This window comes from Gastrolobium bilobum, unplaced genomic scaffold, assembly GCF_033153095.1.
Source record: "Gastrolobium bilobum isolate Gb01-03AN ecotype WA unplaced genomic scaffold, APGP_CSIRO_Gbil_v1 utg7290, whole genome shotgun sequence".
NCBI classification, from domain to species: Eukaryota; Viridiplantae; Streptophyta; class Magnoliopsida; order Fabales; family Fabaceae; genus Gastrolobium; species Gastrolobium bilobum.
In genome coordinates this window covers 623,579-639,889 of record NW_026898915.1, presented here as the reverse complement: position 1 = coordinate 639,889, position 16,311 = coordinate 623,579, and the positions used below count along the sequence as shown (strand labels likewise).

Sequence of the window (16,311 nt, the reverse complement as noted above, 5' to 3'; positions counted from 1 at the left end):
ACCAGCCTCATATTGAACTACTTTCTCAACAACCTTTTCACCAGGAGAAATTAGAGGACAACTATCCTTTCTATGCCCATATTTTCCACACACGAAACAAATAAGATGAAGACCCTCATACCCAACATGAAAAATCCGATTACCAATTTTGAATTTGGATAAAAAACTCATTGTAAGATCCACTTCAACACAAATTTGAGCAAACCTTGCTCGATCAGTGATCTCCACCCCTCCTGTGTCATTACCTCTAATCGAATTTCTATCAATTTTTAATGGCTTCCCAAACAAGCTGCCTATCTTCCATAAGTGTTGGGATGTATAAAATTCAATTGGTAATCTAGGAATACGAATCCAAATGGCTAGTTTCTTCACCAACTCGTCGTATGGATCAAATAATGGCCTCCATCTCTGAACAGTAACATAATGGTCAGCTATCACCCATGGACCTTCATGTAGAACAAAATCATAATCTTTTTTATCAGCAAAACAAACTAAGAAATGATCATTCTCCAGAGCAATGAACTCAGCCGTTCCTACCAAATTCCACATCTTCTGCAACCTAGAGATAATAAACTTTGCTCCAATTCTCTTTCCCAAGAGTTTGATGATTAAAGAACTCCTCCATTTTTGACAATCCTCCTTATAATCTTTAATATAAAAATTATAAGTTGGACAGAATGGGTCTTCGTCACCTTTCCCCTCCTCAATCACCTCCATGCAATCCATAGGATCCTCATCCCTTAGTTGACTTGCTTCCCAACTCTCTTCTACCAATGCCTTCTGCCTCCATACACCATTAAATTGGAAAAGGGAGTCTTTGTAAGACACTACTTTCCGCTGCTCTGGTTCTCCATTCACCTTCAATCCATTCTTCCCTTTTGGATTAATATCTTTAGGTTTCTCACTACTACGCAGTAAAAGATCAGCTTCCTCCTTTGATGGCGGAGGAGAGTTTTTCTCCCCAGAGACCCCAGATGACCCTATCATTTTTGTTAATTCTAATGTTATTATCTATAATAACATTCACCAAAAAAAGTAATTTATAATTTCGATATGTTAGACAATATTATTCAAATGAAATTTTTAGAGATCTTCGTGACATATTATTAAAGTAGGCCCGAAAGCATTATTAGGTGCCACACATGCCGAATTACCGAATTGGCCTTTTGAAAATGAATGAACTTGTTAGCCTGTAATTAATGAAGTAAATGAATCAATAAATGTTATTGAACTTACTTGAATGAATTAGTTTAATATTTACGTACATTTAACAACTTAACTTAAGATATCCGTAAATAAATAATTAAATGCATTAACATATACCCAAGAACCATAAAGAAAATGAATCAATATATTGTTATTGAGTTTATTTGAATAAACCTACAATATGTATTGCTAAAATATCCACATTCATCAATAACTTAATTAAGTTTGCTACCTCCATCCTCAATTTATTACCTAAATTATGATTATGAAAAACTAGAAATAGTTTTCAAAACAAATTATAAATATGTAATTAGATATTCGTGTAACTATTAAGTAAATTTAAAGACACCATCGCTTTTAACAAAAAATTTATTTAGCATATAAATTTATGTAATTATTGATGAGTAAATTAAGTCAATATAATATATTTTTTCCAACTAATTTATCGATGATTCAATTAGTCTAATTCGAGTATTATTGGATCCGTATTAGAGGTGACTCTCCCAAATTTATTTTTTCACGATTCTAATTGAGACCTCTAATTAAGGAAAACAATCATCTTACCACTATGGTATGGAATATATATATATTTTTTAAAAAAGAGTTTATGCCTATAATAAAAAATTATTGAATTCATCACCAAACACATAGATCAACTGATAAGAGATTGTTCCAATTTAATTAGTGATTTCGAGATCAAGTCCCTAGGAACGCAAATGTGTTAAAATTTGGTAGGAAAAATTTTGCCGCCCATATGATCCTATCCGGCTTGAATCAGACTAGTCGAGTAATCGATGAATAATATAAAAAAATAAAATTATTGAGTTCCCTTTTCTTTTAAGTAATATTTTAAGTTTGGTGTATTGAGAATAAAGAAAATAAACACTGAGATGACTTTGTCTCCCTTAAATAAGTTTACCTAATTAACTTGGTTTTAACTAGTTAAAATCCAACATAATTGTCAGATCCGAGAGTCTCCTTAAAAAATTGCATAACCTAATTAGGAGAACCCATCTCTGTTGTCTTAACTTTTAATCTTTCACCTTTCTAACTACCATGTAATATATTTTATTTATCTTTGTTTAGATTGTGATCTTAATTAGTGGTATAATTTTATTATGAGAAAAAATTTCTTCAAACGTAAAGAGCACATGCTTATATCCAATGCCTTTGTTATATGTAAAGAACACATTCAATCCAAAAGTATTCAATCCAAAAGTTTAAGTTATTGGATGGGGTTATATTAATGTTTTTATATATCTTTAATACGCTATCTCACATAAAAGCCATTCGACTTAAAGGGTGGATGATGTATTATGCACAACCTACCTGTGCTAAGAAACTCCATTAGTGTTATGGTCCTGTATAAGGCCTATATACTTGAGAGGCCCAATAGAGAATGGACTGTTGAATAACATATAGACAGCTGATCGGGCCCAGTAGAAGGAGGCCTAAATGGTTCAAATCCTAAGGGAGCGTTTGGTATGAGAGATATTTTTTTATTGAGAAAAAAAGATGGTTGGGGATTTAGTAGGAATTTTTTTAGCCCGGGTAAGTTACGAAAAAGCATTTCTGTTCGGTCTTAGAAGAACCGTGATAAATACTGTATAGTATGCGCTCAGAGATACCCTATAGAGAGCTATCTTGGTTGGCTTAAAGCCAATCTTTCAATCACTGCGCACAAGCAATAGGCTTATAACCAAGACGTGAGTGTGTGCACAATGTTGGCCGTAATAGTAAATAGGTTCAAAAAGTGTATATCTGGTATCTTTAACCTCTTATTTATAAGGATTACCTCTTGGGCTTGTGTAGATCTCCCAGTTGTAGTAGGATTCAACTTCCTTGCTGTTGGGATAAGGGCTCTAGCCTGAGCAACCTTACTGTTTTATATTGTTAGGATAATTGGGTCATTATCCTTTAATGGATTCTTGGATAGGTAGTTAGGATATGGTATATATCCATAACAGCTTGGTTGGCCAAAATTTTGCCAGAAGAATTGGGTTTATTTTACTGATGCTATGTTTGGTTGATGATAAAATATTGATGGGAATGTGTATCAGAAATACCAAAATACCCTTTAATTTTTTGAATATGAAAAATGATTCATATTCAAACATTCATATTTCTAGGTTGTGTCTCTGTGGAGCAAACGTTCATATTTCTACACCAAGTCTATTGACGAAAAAGTGTCTCTGTGGAGCAAACGAGAGTGACGATGGTGTGCTTCTGTGTTAAATCTCTTGAACACATGCGGTCATAAATCAGAAGGGTGTTTTTGACTCAAGATATTATATTCAGAATCCAAGACCATAGGAGAAAAAAATACCAAAGGATTAGTAGGATAATTATTTGCGTTTGTGTAGTTGAAAAAGGAAGTACCAGAAAAAATATTTTCTGGGATTTTTTTCACAATACCCATACCAAACATGTAATTAAATATTTCCTACTCCACTTCCCCATCATTCCATACCAAATACCCATACCAAACAGCCCTTAAAGTAAACACTATAAATAGAAGCTAAAGACCACATGTATTGACTAATCTCTCTACTATTATTACTATGCAATCACTGTGCACACCCCCCCTTTTTTTTGGCTAAGGCCTAATAATTGTGTACAATGATTTGCTACCCCTAAGATACCTAATTCATAGATATCTATAGAAAGCACAAGATTCTATATTGATCTAGTGGCCCTTGGCTAAATATCTTTGTCACACAGATAGAACAATAAAACTTAATTATTTATTAATTAAATAGGATACAATGAGAATTGAACCCATAACACCAAGGTTCTGAAACTATATAAAGAATCAATTTAATTCAAATTTTTTAAACTATTAAATAAAACTATATTAATAATTTTATACACCTCTAATATTGTCCCTCTCAATTGAGTGAAACATCGAGCGTGATAGAAGACAATTTGTGCAGCGGGTCCTCTTTTCGGTGGGGCATGCTTTAATGTTGGTGAGAATTGAGAGGGGTAAAATCTGAATAAGGGGAAACACTGATGTATCGAGGAAGATTCCTGGAAAATGAAAATGGATAAAAAAGTTGATGAGTACCTTACAGTATATTAAACAAGACGAATGGTACTTATTTTTTTTGGATAAACGAATGGTACTTATTATTTGCGCTCTCTTCGTTCTTTCATTCAACAAATATGACGCTTCCGAAAACGACATCTAGTCTTGTTGATCAAATCTAACTTGTTAAACAGTTCATCGTACGTTATTATTATCACAAGATGCCGTGATTTCATTGAGTTGTGCATAAGATTATTGGGTTAATATAATTTGAACTGAAAATAATAAAAGAATAAGAAAAAAGTGTATATCCTTTTAAAGCATATACACTTATATCCTTTTAAGAGAGATGAAGGAACAAATTTAGAGAAAAGAGAATGGAGGGAAAAATTTATAATTTGAAATTTGAAAAAATACACTACATTCATCTAAAAGGATCATCCTTTTAAATGACAAACAATAAACTCAAAGAATAAAGTCTATCTCCTGTTTTTGGCACATCGTTATTCCTATATATCACCATCTTTGTGGTTTCGAGTTTATATTATGGGAAATATAAGAATTATATTGTAACAATGACACTGATCATTCATGCAATAAGAATTTGATTTCATATCCTGTATTTTTTTTAAGTGTGGGATCCACACTTAATTTATTTGTGCATATAAAATGCTCTTTTCATGTGATATGACAAAAAGCGAACCCTTGTACTATTTCAAATGTAGCATATCTAGAATGTTCTTGAATTAGTTGTTAAAAAAAGACTATTTAACACGTATAATCAGTTTTTTAAAATTAAGTATAATAAAATTATTTATATGTTTGGATGTATTTACTGAAAAGTAATTTTATAATAATGTGTTTTGTTAAAAATCACTTTTATACAATAAATTACTAAAAAACTTAAAAATATTGTTTGGATATAATATTTGATATCTAATTTTTGTAAAATATAATGGATGAAATCTTAAAAATGCTCCTCCACTACAAATTTATAAAAAGATTATAAGCAAAATGTTAAAATTATAGTTTTTGGGAAGAAAAAATTATTTTCTAATACAAGTAAAAATAATATTTTATTATAAGAATTTTCCTTCATATTTTCCAAACAAGATATAATTTACTTAAAATAGATTTTGTAAAACGAATAAAAAAATTATTTCTGAAAATAATTAATCCACCCCAAACACCCAGCCAGTTGAAATTGTTTTTTTTTTTTTTTTAATAATCCAGTTATATTACTTTAATCTAATCCATATACCCAATAAAGTAATGGGGTTTATATTAATTAGAAGGGATATTATATTATGTTTATTTTTTTTCTCATGCTTGCTTTATTTATTTATCCTCACATCATTAGGTCACAATTTTAATTAACAATAAAGTAAAAATAAATTGAGATTATGACCTAACAATGTGAAAAGAAATAAATAAAATAGGTATAAAAAATAAATATAGTATCATTTTCCATATTAGAATCTACTATGTATAATTTATTAAATTCCCTTTTGCCAGATATATTAATAATTATTTTATATGATTAACAAATATGTCTCCCTGGTTTATTTTGTTTCACAGTCAAACTAGAGCGTATAATTATTTCCATAAGTGAGGTAAAAGTAAGTAGAGAATTTATATCACTAAAATCATTGCGTATGTATTGAAGCTGATTTGATATTATCTTTACGCTTATCGTTTTCCGCATGCAAGGTTGAGTTTAAGCGTAAAGATAAACATTTTTGTAGAAATTTGAATAATGTATAACAGTATGCAAATGTAAAATGCTGACCGTATTAATAGCATCTTTCTTTCATTTTTTGTTATTTTTTCAAACAAAATACTATATCCTTCTCATTTTATTCTTCCCAAAATATCCCAAAAAGTGGAATATAACTTTTTTTGTCTCCCCACTTTCATTCATCTCATTTCATATTGTCCGTTATCATTCATAAATGATTACTCTTCTTAAAGTTCCGTTCTTTGTTTAAAATACAAAACGGAAGATTTTATTTATAAATTTTATTTACAAACTTTTATAGATTTAACTATATACTAAGGATAGTACATAAAATAACTCATGTACTACCTTTAATATATAAATTTAACTAAATTCTTGTTTCAATTTTAATAATTAACTACATGGCAATATTATTTGTTATATATTTAGAAGTTTATGCAAATTAATTAATTTTAAAACTTAAAATCACACTACATTGTTTATAACACATACTAGAACTTAAATTATAGTAATTGTTAAAAATGAAATCAATCACATAAATAGTTTACGAAAGTTCAAGGTCAAGAAAAGCAATTTTATTTGTATAAGAAACTGGCAACGTGTGTGGCTGAGAATGATAAAATAAGAAACGCGTATTTACAAAAAAAAAAAAAAAAAAAAAGAAACGTGCGAAGAATTTGGGAGGAGCGTCAATAGAATACAAGAATGCAAAATATGCATAGTTTTCACAAAACGCAACTCCATGACTATGAGCATGGCACGCCGCGGATTCAAGCTGAGTCTATTGTTTTCGCTTAATCTGTGGGTTGTTTACTTGTTAGCAGTGCGATCGTCTCTCTCTAAACACTTGTATTGTATATTTGTATGCACATGCTGAAAGTAAAAAATATCTTAGCATTGAATATACTATAACCTCCTTTCGAAGGAAAGCAAGAAAGACAAATAATCATAGTTTCAAATATTTAGGAGGTCAATAAAATAAGATTTTTTTGTTGGTAAACAATTAAATAAGATATTAAAACTAATAGATTGGATATTAGCAATTGATTATGTTACACGAGATTAACTTTTACATGATCATAACTAGCTAACAGATATCTCGTCAATCGTATGAGCATTTTTAAATTTAGGTAAAATATAAAAAAATACGAATCAAAAGAAAATATATTTAAAATTCTAAAAAATATATATGATATAAAAAATATAGAAAAATAAATTTATAAAAATATGTGCTTAAATTTAAATTTAATTTTTTTAAAAAAATTAGAATGATATGTGTCATTCGTTAAAAGGGAATATATTAAAATTTAAATATATATAATAAAATATAATAAATATAAAACAAGACGAATTAAACCTAATAAATAGAATTGGTTTACCGATAAGTGTTGTAAGTTATAATTTACGTGGTCTAGATTCAAATTCTATTGGTGATATTTCTAAAGCATTTTGTCCAATATTTCACAATTTTTTTATTTATTTTTTTTTAAATTTGATGCCAATTTAACATCAGTTAAACCTGATTGAGGACTGATTGATCACTTTTATACCAGGTTAAATGTATAACCGGTCAAATATCTGAACTGAATCAATTGGAGATCTGATTTACGGGTCAACAGATCGGACAGGCCGAGTCGGGTTTTATAACACTTTACATAAACATATTTTAATGCAAAACAATTTGGAGATTAGATAATAAAATTGATGGTTTTTTTTGTTGGATGCTATCTTGGGAAAATGTTATTTAAAGGTAATGTAATACAAAGTTATTTGTTATTTGTTATTGCATCATTCATGTAATCTAATGCAAAACATTTTGGAGATTTGATAATAAAATTGATAGATTGTTTGTTGGATGCGGGAGAATGCTATTTTAAAGTTAATTAACTTTTAAAATAAATAAGTAAAGATATATTGACAGTATAATATAAAAATAACATTTTGTGATAATGAAAAAAAAATAAAAGCTAAAAGCTCCTAAAATATTTTTTTTAAGATATATACTATTATTTTAGAGTTCTCATTTTTATTTTTAAGTTTCATCCTTATTCTAAATTTATATTTATTATTTTGACTTTTTATCCTAATAATTCATCCTAATAAGTAATAACAATTTATTTCATATTCATAATAAATTTATATAATTATCAAATAGTTTTAAATTTTATTTTTTTAAGTTTTCTTTTTGACATTATCTTAAATTAGTTTTTAACTTTAAAAAAAGTGACAAACAGGTTAAGAGTATAATTACTTAAAATAATTTATTTATAGATTTAAAACATTAACTTATTGAGCATATAGTATATTGACTCGAGACACATGAGAGTGTAGATTTTTGCAGTCTTATTTATTCTATCACATGTTAAACTATTATATTAAATTTTTCCAACTACCAAGGAGATATACTAGTTTATATGTTGCTTTGAATAAATTCTCTATCTGACATCCTTAGCCTTATGTTCTTCAACAACTGGCTCAACCACCAACCATCCATAATGTGTTTCATTAGCAGGAAAAAAGCTTCAATTTTTTTTGTTCACTTGTTTCTTAACAATTTATTCTGAATTGATTTAATTTATACATAAAATTTGCAGTTAAAAAATTATAAACTGATGAATTAATTTTATTTTACGCGTACATTTAAAAGAAAAAAATTGCTCTAGTGGTCATATTTAATTATTTGAACCAACAACAATAAAATAAATATTAAAATAAAAAATATCTATTGTTTGTAAAAAATGAAAACTAACGTTCAACTTAATTTAAATTACATTTAATTTTTATAAACCAACTTATAAAGGTAAAATTATTTACAATCAACTCTTATCCTATAATTGGAGAGCGCACTGAAATTTTCCCTTTTTATACTAGTAAATCATAAAAGCAAAATTAATTTCCAAATAAAATTAAATTATATCTATTAACTAATGAAAAGATGTTTGTGGATAATTATTTTAGTTAAAATGACTATATTTTATTTAATATTTAAATTGAAAAAATTTATGTGTAAAAAAAGAAAAAAAGGGATAAATATTGAATTATTTTGGAAAGTGATTCACTAATAATAATTACTGGGCTGATCAAATGTGGTGTAGCATTTAAAAGGACAAATGCTCTTTGATATATGGACATGATTGGAAAAGGATTGACAGATTTGAATACAACATATGTTAAGGGAAGAAAACATTTGTGCTGATTAATTGACTAAATATATAATAGATTCTTCGGAGCAAGCTCACCAGAAATTAAGAACCCGCAAGTGGTATTCATCTATTGTATTTGGGAGACCTTGGGTCTGTGTGGAGAGATCGTGCTATGGCACTTCCCGAATAAGTTTGGTAGTTTTTCCTGTTTTTTCGGTTCTTTTGCTTGGGCTTTTTTAGCCCTCTTGATTAAAAAATAAAAGAAAAGACAAACGCTAATACCATTAACTAAAGATTCCAAGTACATTACATTGAAATTAGTATTTGTACAGCAATACAATACTATAAACACATAATCAATGGCACACTTTCTTTTCTCATACCCAAAAAAAAAAAAGAGTTATTTTAAAAAATAAAATTTGGACAAAACTTTAAAGCACAAAATCACGAGAATCTCATATCAAATATAACCTAATATTATTAAAAATTTAAGCGGTTAAATAAAATTATTTTTATTATTATTTTAAGGGACACAATTTTTATGTCACATAAATGTATTTTGATGCATATTTAATAATTTTTTATTTTTCTCTTTCACATAATTAGAAGAAAAAGAAAAGAAAGAGTATTGCATATGAAAGAGAATATAAAAAAATAAGCAAAGATTACCAAAATATAATTGTTTTATTTTCATAAATAACATAAAATTATGTGTTTAAAATATGGAAAAAATATTTTTGCAGATAAGTTATCTGCATTTATTTCTAAAACGACGTTGTTTTAGTATTAAAATCTTAAAAAATTATAAATATAAAAACTATTATAATCTTGAAATAATTAAAATTATAAAAATATCATAATTTTCGTCCCAAAACGACGTCGTATTGAACTTACTGCAGATAACTTATCTGCATCAGCACAAAAATGAATCCTTAAAATATATATATATGGGTTTTATTTGTATCAAGTAACATGACCAATTACTTTTTTTCCATTTGATAGAGTGAGATATGGGTCCCACGCAAGAGAAAAATAAAAAAATAAAGAAAACAGAAAACGCTGCTTTCGATGGGAGAGCAGGAAAAAAAAACATGTTTACAGTAACATGAGAATTGATTTTTCATATATATATATATATATATAGGGTTCTATTTTTCTCATGTTGTAGGAGATATTTATCTCCTACTATAGATACATAATATGGTGGAGCCCACCATCCATTAAAAAAAGAAAAAAATGATGTCATAACTTTTTATGTGAGAGAAACATGAGATAATTATGTCATGTAAAATGAGACAATGATTTCCCATATATATATATATATTTATTTCACATAAAAATAAAAATATATGAATAATATCACATGTAAGTTGTAACGTCATTTTTTTGAAGTTTGAAGGCTTGAAAGGGGGGAGACGAGTCAGGTTTCACGGGAAGCGCGTTGAAGGATGGTGTGTTGTGGTGGTGGGTGGGACCAATTTTACCAAGTCGCATAACGCGCTTTGGCGTGGACCCCACTCGCATTTTATCTCATGCTGATGTGTTCTGTTTTTCCTTTCAATTCAGTTTAAGCTATAGCACTAATCACTCTTCCTTAATCCTCCATCACATTCATGGTGGTGTTACTGAAACCGAAGATAGTAGATGACGAGAAAGGTTCATGGCGGAGAAGCATCCCAGACCCAGACAAATCGGATAATGGTTAGAAACATGACACCAAAGTACTAGAAAGAAAAAAGAAAAAAGAAAAAAGTAGAAAGCAAGAACAACGCAACCACCTTTTTTTATTTTATCTATCAGGGGGGGGTTTGTTGTCGTTTACTAGTTAATACCTCTTTTGGGTGTTACCATATACACATATATACATATATTGGTGTGGTTGTTTGTTCCTCTATCCTTTGTATCTTGTCTTGAGCCGCATGTTGTTCGATTTGAATGCCCAACACAACCGAATAGCCTCTTTCTTCTGTTTCTGTTCCTTCGACCATGTCGCTAAAGAGGCGCCCCGATGATGGCAAGACTCCTGATGATAAGCGTAGAAAGCCTCCTCCTTTCTCCAGGTACAATCATCTTCGTTTCTCTCTGAAACTCGAAATGGGTAAGCAACAATTTCACAAAGTTAACACCTTGGAGGGTGGATGAGTCTAAACCCAAATGGGGTTTTTGATTGAATGGTCCCTGTGCCTAAATTTTTGATGGCTTATTTGCTCTGCGGAGTTTTATAAGTGAATTGTGCTTTTGATTTAAATGTAGCGCAAAATTAACCCCGGGCTTCGTTTGTTTATGCTGAAACGTTCACGGCGTAACATTAATGGTCTTTCGATGAATCTATGTGTTGTGCTTTAGATTGTTATAAAATAAAAATAAAAATGGGCGTTGTCCCACGAGTGAATGGGGTTTGCTACGTTTGAAGGAGAATTGATGTCAGGCATATTCCTTAGGGATGAGAAATTAGTGTCAAATTAACCCCTTTTTGTCCTATCATTTAAGCAGGCATAATTTCATATTAAAAAAGGACCAATGTGATGATGTATTTTATTTTATTTATTTATTTTGGGGTGTGTATGCAGTGCAGTATATTCGACTAACAGAACTATTGAGGCTTTTTTTTTTTTGACATTTTACTTTGTTTGTAATGAATAATGTTTAGTGTGGTGCGCGAGGTGATGAAGTTACAATCTGTCAGGAATTTGCTGGAGCCAATTTTAGAGCCCTTGGTTCGTCGAGTGGTATGAAGTCCCTTATTTCACTTATCATTACATTTATATTATTGGTATTCAATTTTTTTCTCTGTTTATGCTGTTTCATGGAGATGTGATAATCTTTACTTTTGGGATTCTATATATATTAGAATTATTGAATTTATTTAGTTAGACAATATAAGTATTGTTCGTGAGTTACCACCATGCTTTTCGGGCTGCTGATAACTTGTGTTGGATCCACTTTATGGTGGCTATTGTTTTGGCCTGATACCAGGTATCCTTCCACCTTGTGGGCAACAGCAGATAGAGGGCTTTCTAACTAATCCTTTATCTATATAAGAGAACTGTGTGTTTGTCCTTCCTCAATCCTCATGCAGTCACATGTACTACTTCGTGATTGGAGTTCGAGCTTGTCATGTCACAGAAGACTCACAAATGAAAGAAATACTTTAAATTCTACTTCATTACTTTTTTGAAACCCCATTATCGGCTTCAATTACTAGATTTAATGAAACAAGTCTGGAAATATTTAATAAAAGTTGGCTACTCTCCTAGTCTCCTAAAGCATACTTGTGCCACTCGTCTATAAATAAAATGAAAAATGAGGAAAAAGAAGAGAAAGAAAACAATTCAAGAACTTTCTTGGATGAATGTGAGCTCACTGACTGGTCTCCTAAGTCACCAACCTTGATTGATGGGCTTTGATCGAGGGAATTAGAGCATAAATTTGTTTCAGTGCAGGATTTACCATAGATAAATTTTATGTTTCCATTCCAATTTATGCCTTGCATATAGAAAGCATATAAGCTGAATAACATGAATAAAATATTAGAGGTTTTAGGTTATGCATTTCATAATTTATACTTTTGCGATATTGTGAGATAAATGAACCAACAAGATGGAAATGTGTTCATATTGTGCTATGGGTGTCAAGTCCAGTAATGTTGCAAAATATATTTGCCTTTCTAGGTTAGTGGTTTTAGAAATAATTGGATATGTTTTTTTTGAGCTGATATCTTATGTTAATACTTTTCTGGGGTAGCAGGTTTGGATCTTGGTCCTGTAAATGTTACTTCCACTTTTACTGCTAGTTGATATCAGATACCAATCATATATGTGAAATCTTTGCAGGTTAAGGAGGAAATCGAAGTGGCCCTAAGGAAGCATTTAACCAGCATAAAACAGTAAGAAATGATCTTCTGCTGATAACTTAAATTCCAGTGCCTCAAACATGGGGCTGCTTGTTAAGCAAAGGGACAATGGATTAGGGAAAAAAAGCTTAGCTGAATGGTTTGAAATTGTTTAGCTTGACTGTAGTTGTTTCTCATGCATCTTCCCCCCTCCCCCCCTTTTCAGGACCTGTGGAAAGGAGATGCTCACTACTGAGTCAAGAAGTTTGCAGCTGCAGTTTGATAACAACATTTCTCTTCCTGTCTTTACTGGGGCTCGAATTGAAGGAGAGGATGGCTCCAACTTAAGGATAAGTTTAGTTGATGCCCAAACAGCGAAGATTGTTACTACAGGATCTGAATCTTTAGCTAAGGTAGAAATTGTAGTCCTCGAGGGTGATTTTGAAGAAGAAAGTGACATTTGGACACCTGACGAGTTCAGGAGCAATATTGTGAGAGAGAGGGAAGGAAAAAAGCCCCTCCTTACAGGAGATGTAATTTTATATCTTAAAGATGGGATTGGTATGGTGAGTGAAATTTCATATACAGATAATTCAAGCTGGACAAGGAGCCGTAGGTTCAGGCTTGGGGCAAGAGTTGTGGACAACTTTGATGGTATTAGAATAAGAGAAGCAAAGACAGAGTCATTTATTGTCAGGGATCACCGAGGAGAATGTGAGTATATAAATATAACCCTTTTCTGCTTAGATGAATCGAGATCTAATGTTTGCAGATCCTATCAAAGTCGACTTTTTAGACTAATTTTGAATCCTTCAGATGTCAGAGATGGAGTTTACAATATTGAACAATAAGAAACAAAGAACTGTACAAAATTAATGTGACTTACATGAAAATGTTGGTTTTGCTTGACTGACATCTTTTTATGTGGAAAATATAGTAACAAAATAGCAGGATACCAAATTGCTCTTTACTGGTTCTGAACTTTTCTGATTCCATATCCATATGTGATTTTCTTCTTGGTGTAAATTAGTCAATTATTTACCTTGCATTCTCTCTCTCTCTTTTTGGAAAAAGCGAAATCCTAAAAAAATTGAGTCCCTTCAGTACATAGATATCACATAAGAAAACATATCTAAGCTTTTCAAGTCACTTGTCAAAACAATGTAGGGATTAAACTTAGTTCCAATGTCTGAATTTTGGCTGCAGTGTACAAGAAACACCACCCTCCTAGTCTGTCTGATGAAGTTTGGAGACTGGAAAAGATAGGAAAGGATGGAGCTTTCCACAAGCGTTTGAGTCGGGAAAAGATCTTTAATGTTAAAGATCTTCTCACACTTCTCAATCTGGATCCAGCAAAGCTGCGCAATGTAATAACTAATTTAGTAGTATTTTAATATCTCTCTCTCTCTCTTTCTCTCTATTTTGCAGCTACTAGTCAATAAACCTGGGAATTTTAGTTTAGAGTGTCTTTTATTTCCGATATTTTTGTCATTCAAAGGATTACAGGAAAAACTTCCATGAAACAGTTTAGTTGTCCATTTTTTGTATCAAGGTATTTAGAGTAGCTTTGGTATTATCAAGTAAACCTTCAACGTAATGGATTTATATATTGATGAGGACATACCATACTATTCTGGTAACTGGCACGATTGAACTCCAGGGGAAAAACATTGTAGAAGACATATCTGATCTTATTCTCATATAAATTTATATTACTCCTTCCGTGTTCTGAATGATAAGCATTCTCCTAATTTCTGGAAATAGGTAAGTACTTGGTTTCTCTAGGGCAAATGAATAAATACATTGCTTCGGGAATGTGCAGATATTGGGTACTGGGATGTCAACAAAGATGTGGGAAATAACTGTGGAGCATGCTCGAACTTGCACACTTGACACGGCGAGGTTAGTGTACTTCCCTTCTCATTCTCAACAGAAATCTGGTGTGGTCGTCAATGCTGTGGGACAAGTGACAGGGCTACTCTCTGAATGCGAGTATGTCCCAGTAGATAAGATGTCTGAAACTGAAAAGGTATTTATCTCTGATCACCTATTTATTTTTTCCCTTTATTTTGTTATTTCTCCTTAATACTTACCAATATGAATTTCCACCATCAGGCTGATGCTCAAAACTTGGTTATTTCTGCATATAACCAAGGGGAGACTTTTACCTTTTGTGATGATGAAGGCTCTCTGATGAATGGATCTTCAAAGTTGACTAATGTACTTTACTCCCCAAGTTCTCCGAGGACCGAGGGATCAAGCGCCAACAAGCTTTTGGCTCCTCAAAAGAGTGGGGGATTCAATTACACACAAGCAAGTGCCTCTTCTCCAGATATCATGTCATCCATATATTCTGTTGGAACTAGTGGCTTAGATGACTATTGCTTGCCTAATTTTGACAGCATGGGCCTTAGATATGATCATACTCTTAGTTTTCCAGCCCAAGTCTCCAACTCTTTGATCTGTGACACGGATCCAATGGCCCATGTTTTTAGTGATGAAGATCATCTGCAATTTTTTGATACTGATCTTCAATCTCAGTGCCACATTGAAGCAGATTTACAGAGTGCTGTTGATAGCTTCATGCGGGCACATTCTACACCCATGGTCAATTGTAAAGCTAAGAGGAGATGGAGAAAGTTATTCAACGTTCTAAAATGGTTCATGGTGAGCAAACGAGGACCCCAAAGATACAGGTAAAACTTAAAAGGTTGTGAAGAGCATGAAGGTTCAGTTACAATTGTACATTGTGTTGATGAATGCAGCCCAAAAAATTCTGTTCAGTTTTTAGAGAAAAGTTATGGTTTCTCTTAGATGTAAATACATCTTCTATGCATTGGCTCTTATAGCTCGCCAGAGGTCATAGAGTTGCTCTTCCCTTTAATTTGTCAGATATTTGGTTGTAAATACTTTTATTTTACAGTCAGGAGAGGATTTCTGCTTGTTGGCAGATGCTTAGTAAGGTAGTAGTAGTAGTAGTAGTAGTAATTTCAAGATCCAGCGACCTTTATTCTGGATCATATTTTTGTAATCATGCTTTGTCCAACAAAATCAGATTTTCACCTTTTGAATGTTGATCAAGTAGAATCAATGATTAATAAGAGTGTTAAGAGTTTTTTAGACGTACATTGTTATATTCTTAATAAACTACAATAAACATAATATATGCTGAAATATTTTATAAATAAAAGTTTATGCTATTTATCAGCACGGATGATTTGATTTACGTTCGAGGGTGTGTTTGCCAAACTAAACAGACCAGCTAAAAATGTGCACAACGGTGTCAGATTTACAGTTTTGAGTGTTTTTGTTATGTTTAGAAAAAGGGGGATATATTTCTCATATTGCATGGGATGATATTGTT

General features: G+C 31.1%; 1 protein-coding gene across 2 annotated transcripts; it reads left to right on the top strand.

Annotated features, from left to right (window-relative positions):
- Positions 1-1,774: 1,774 nt before the first annotated feature.
- On the top strand, positions 1,775-16,042 carry LOC133285410 (calmodulin-binding protein 60 A). 2 transcript variants are annotated; one of them, XM_061482619.1, is made up of 8 exons: positions 1,775-1,812; positions 11,098-11,175; positions 11,766-11,844; positions 12,949-13,001; positions 13,174-13,661; positions 14,154-14,314; positions 14,770-14,976; positions 15,063-16,042. In XM_061482619.1, exons 1-8 carry the CDS (start codon positions 1,775-1,777, stop codon positions 15,645-15,647), a joined length of 1,689 nt encoding a protein of 562 aa, XP_061338603.1. In that variant the 3' UTR covers positions 15,648-16,042. The 2 variants fall into 2 exon arrangements, with proteins under 2 accessions (XP_061338603.1, XP_061338604.1); XM_061482620.1 differs by lacking the exon at positions 1,775-1,812 and having other exon boundaries at positions 10,700-11,175.
- Positions 16,043-16,311: the final 269 nt, after the last annotated feature.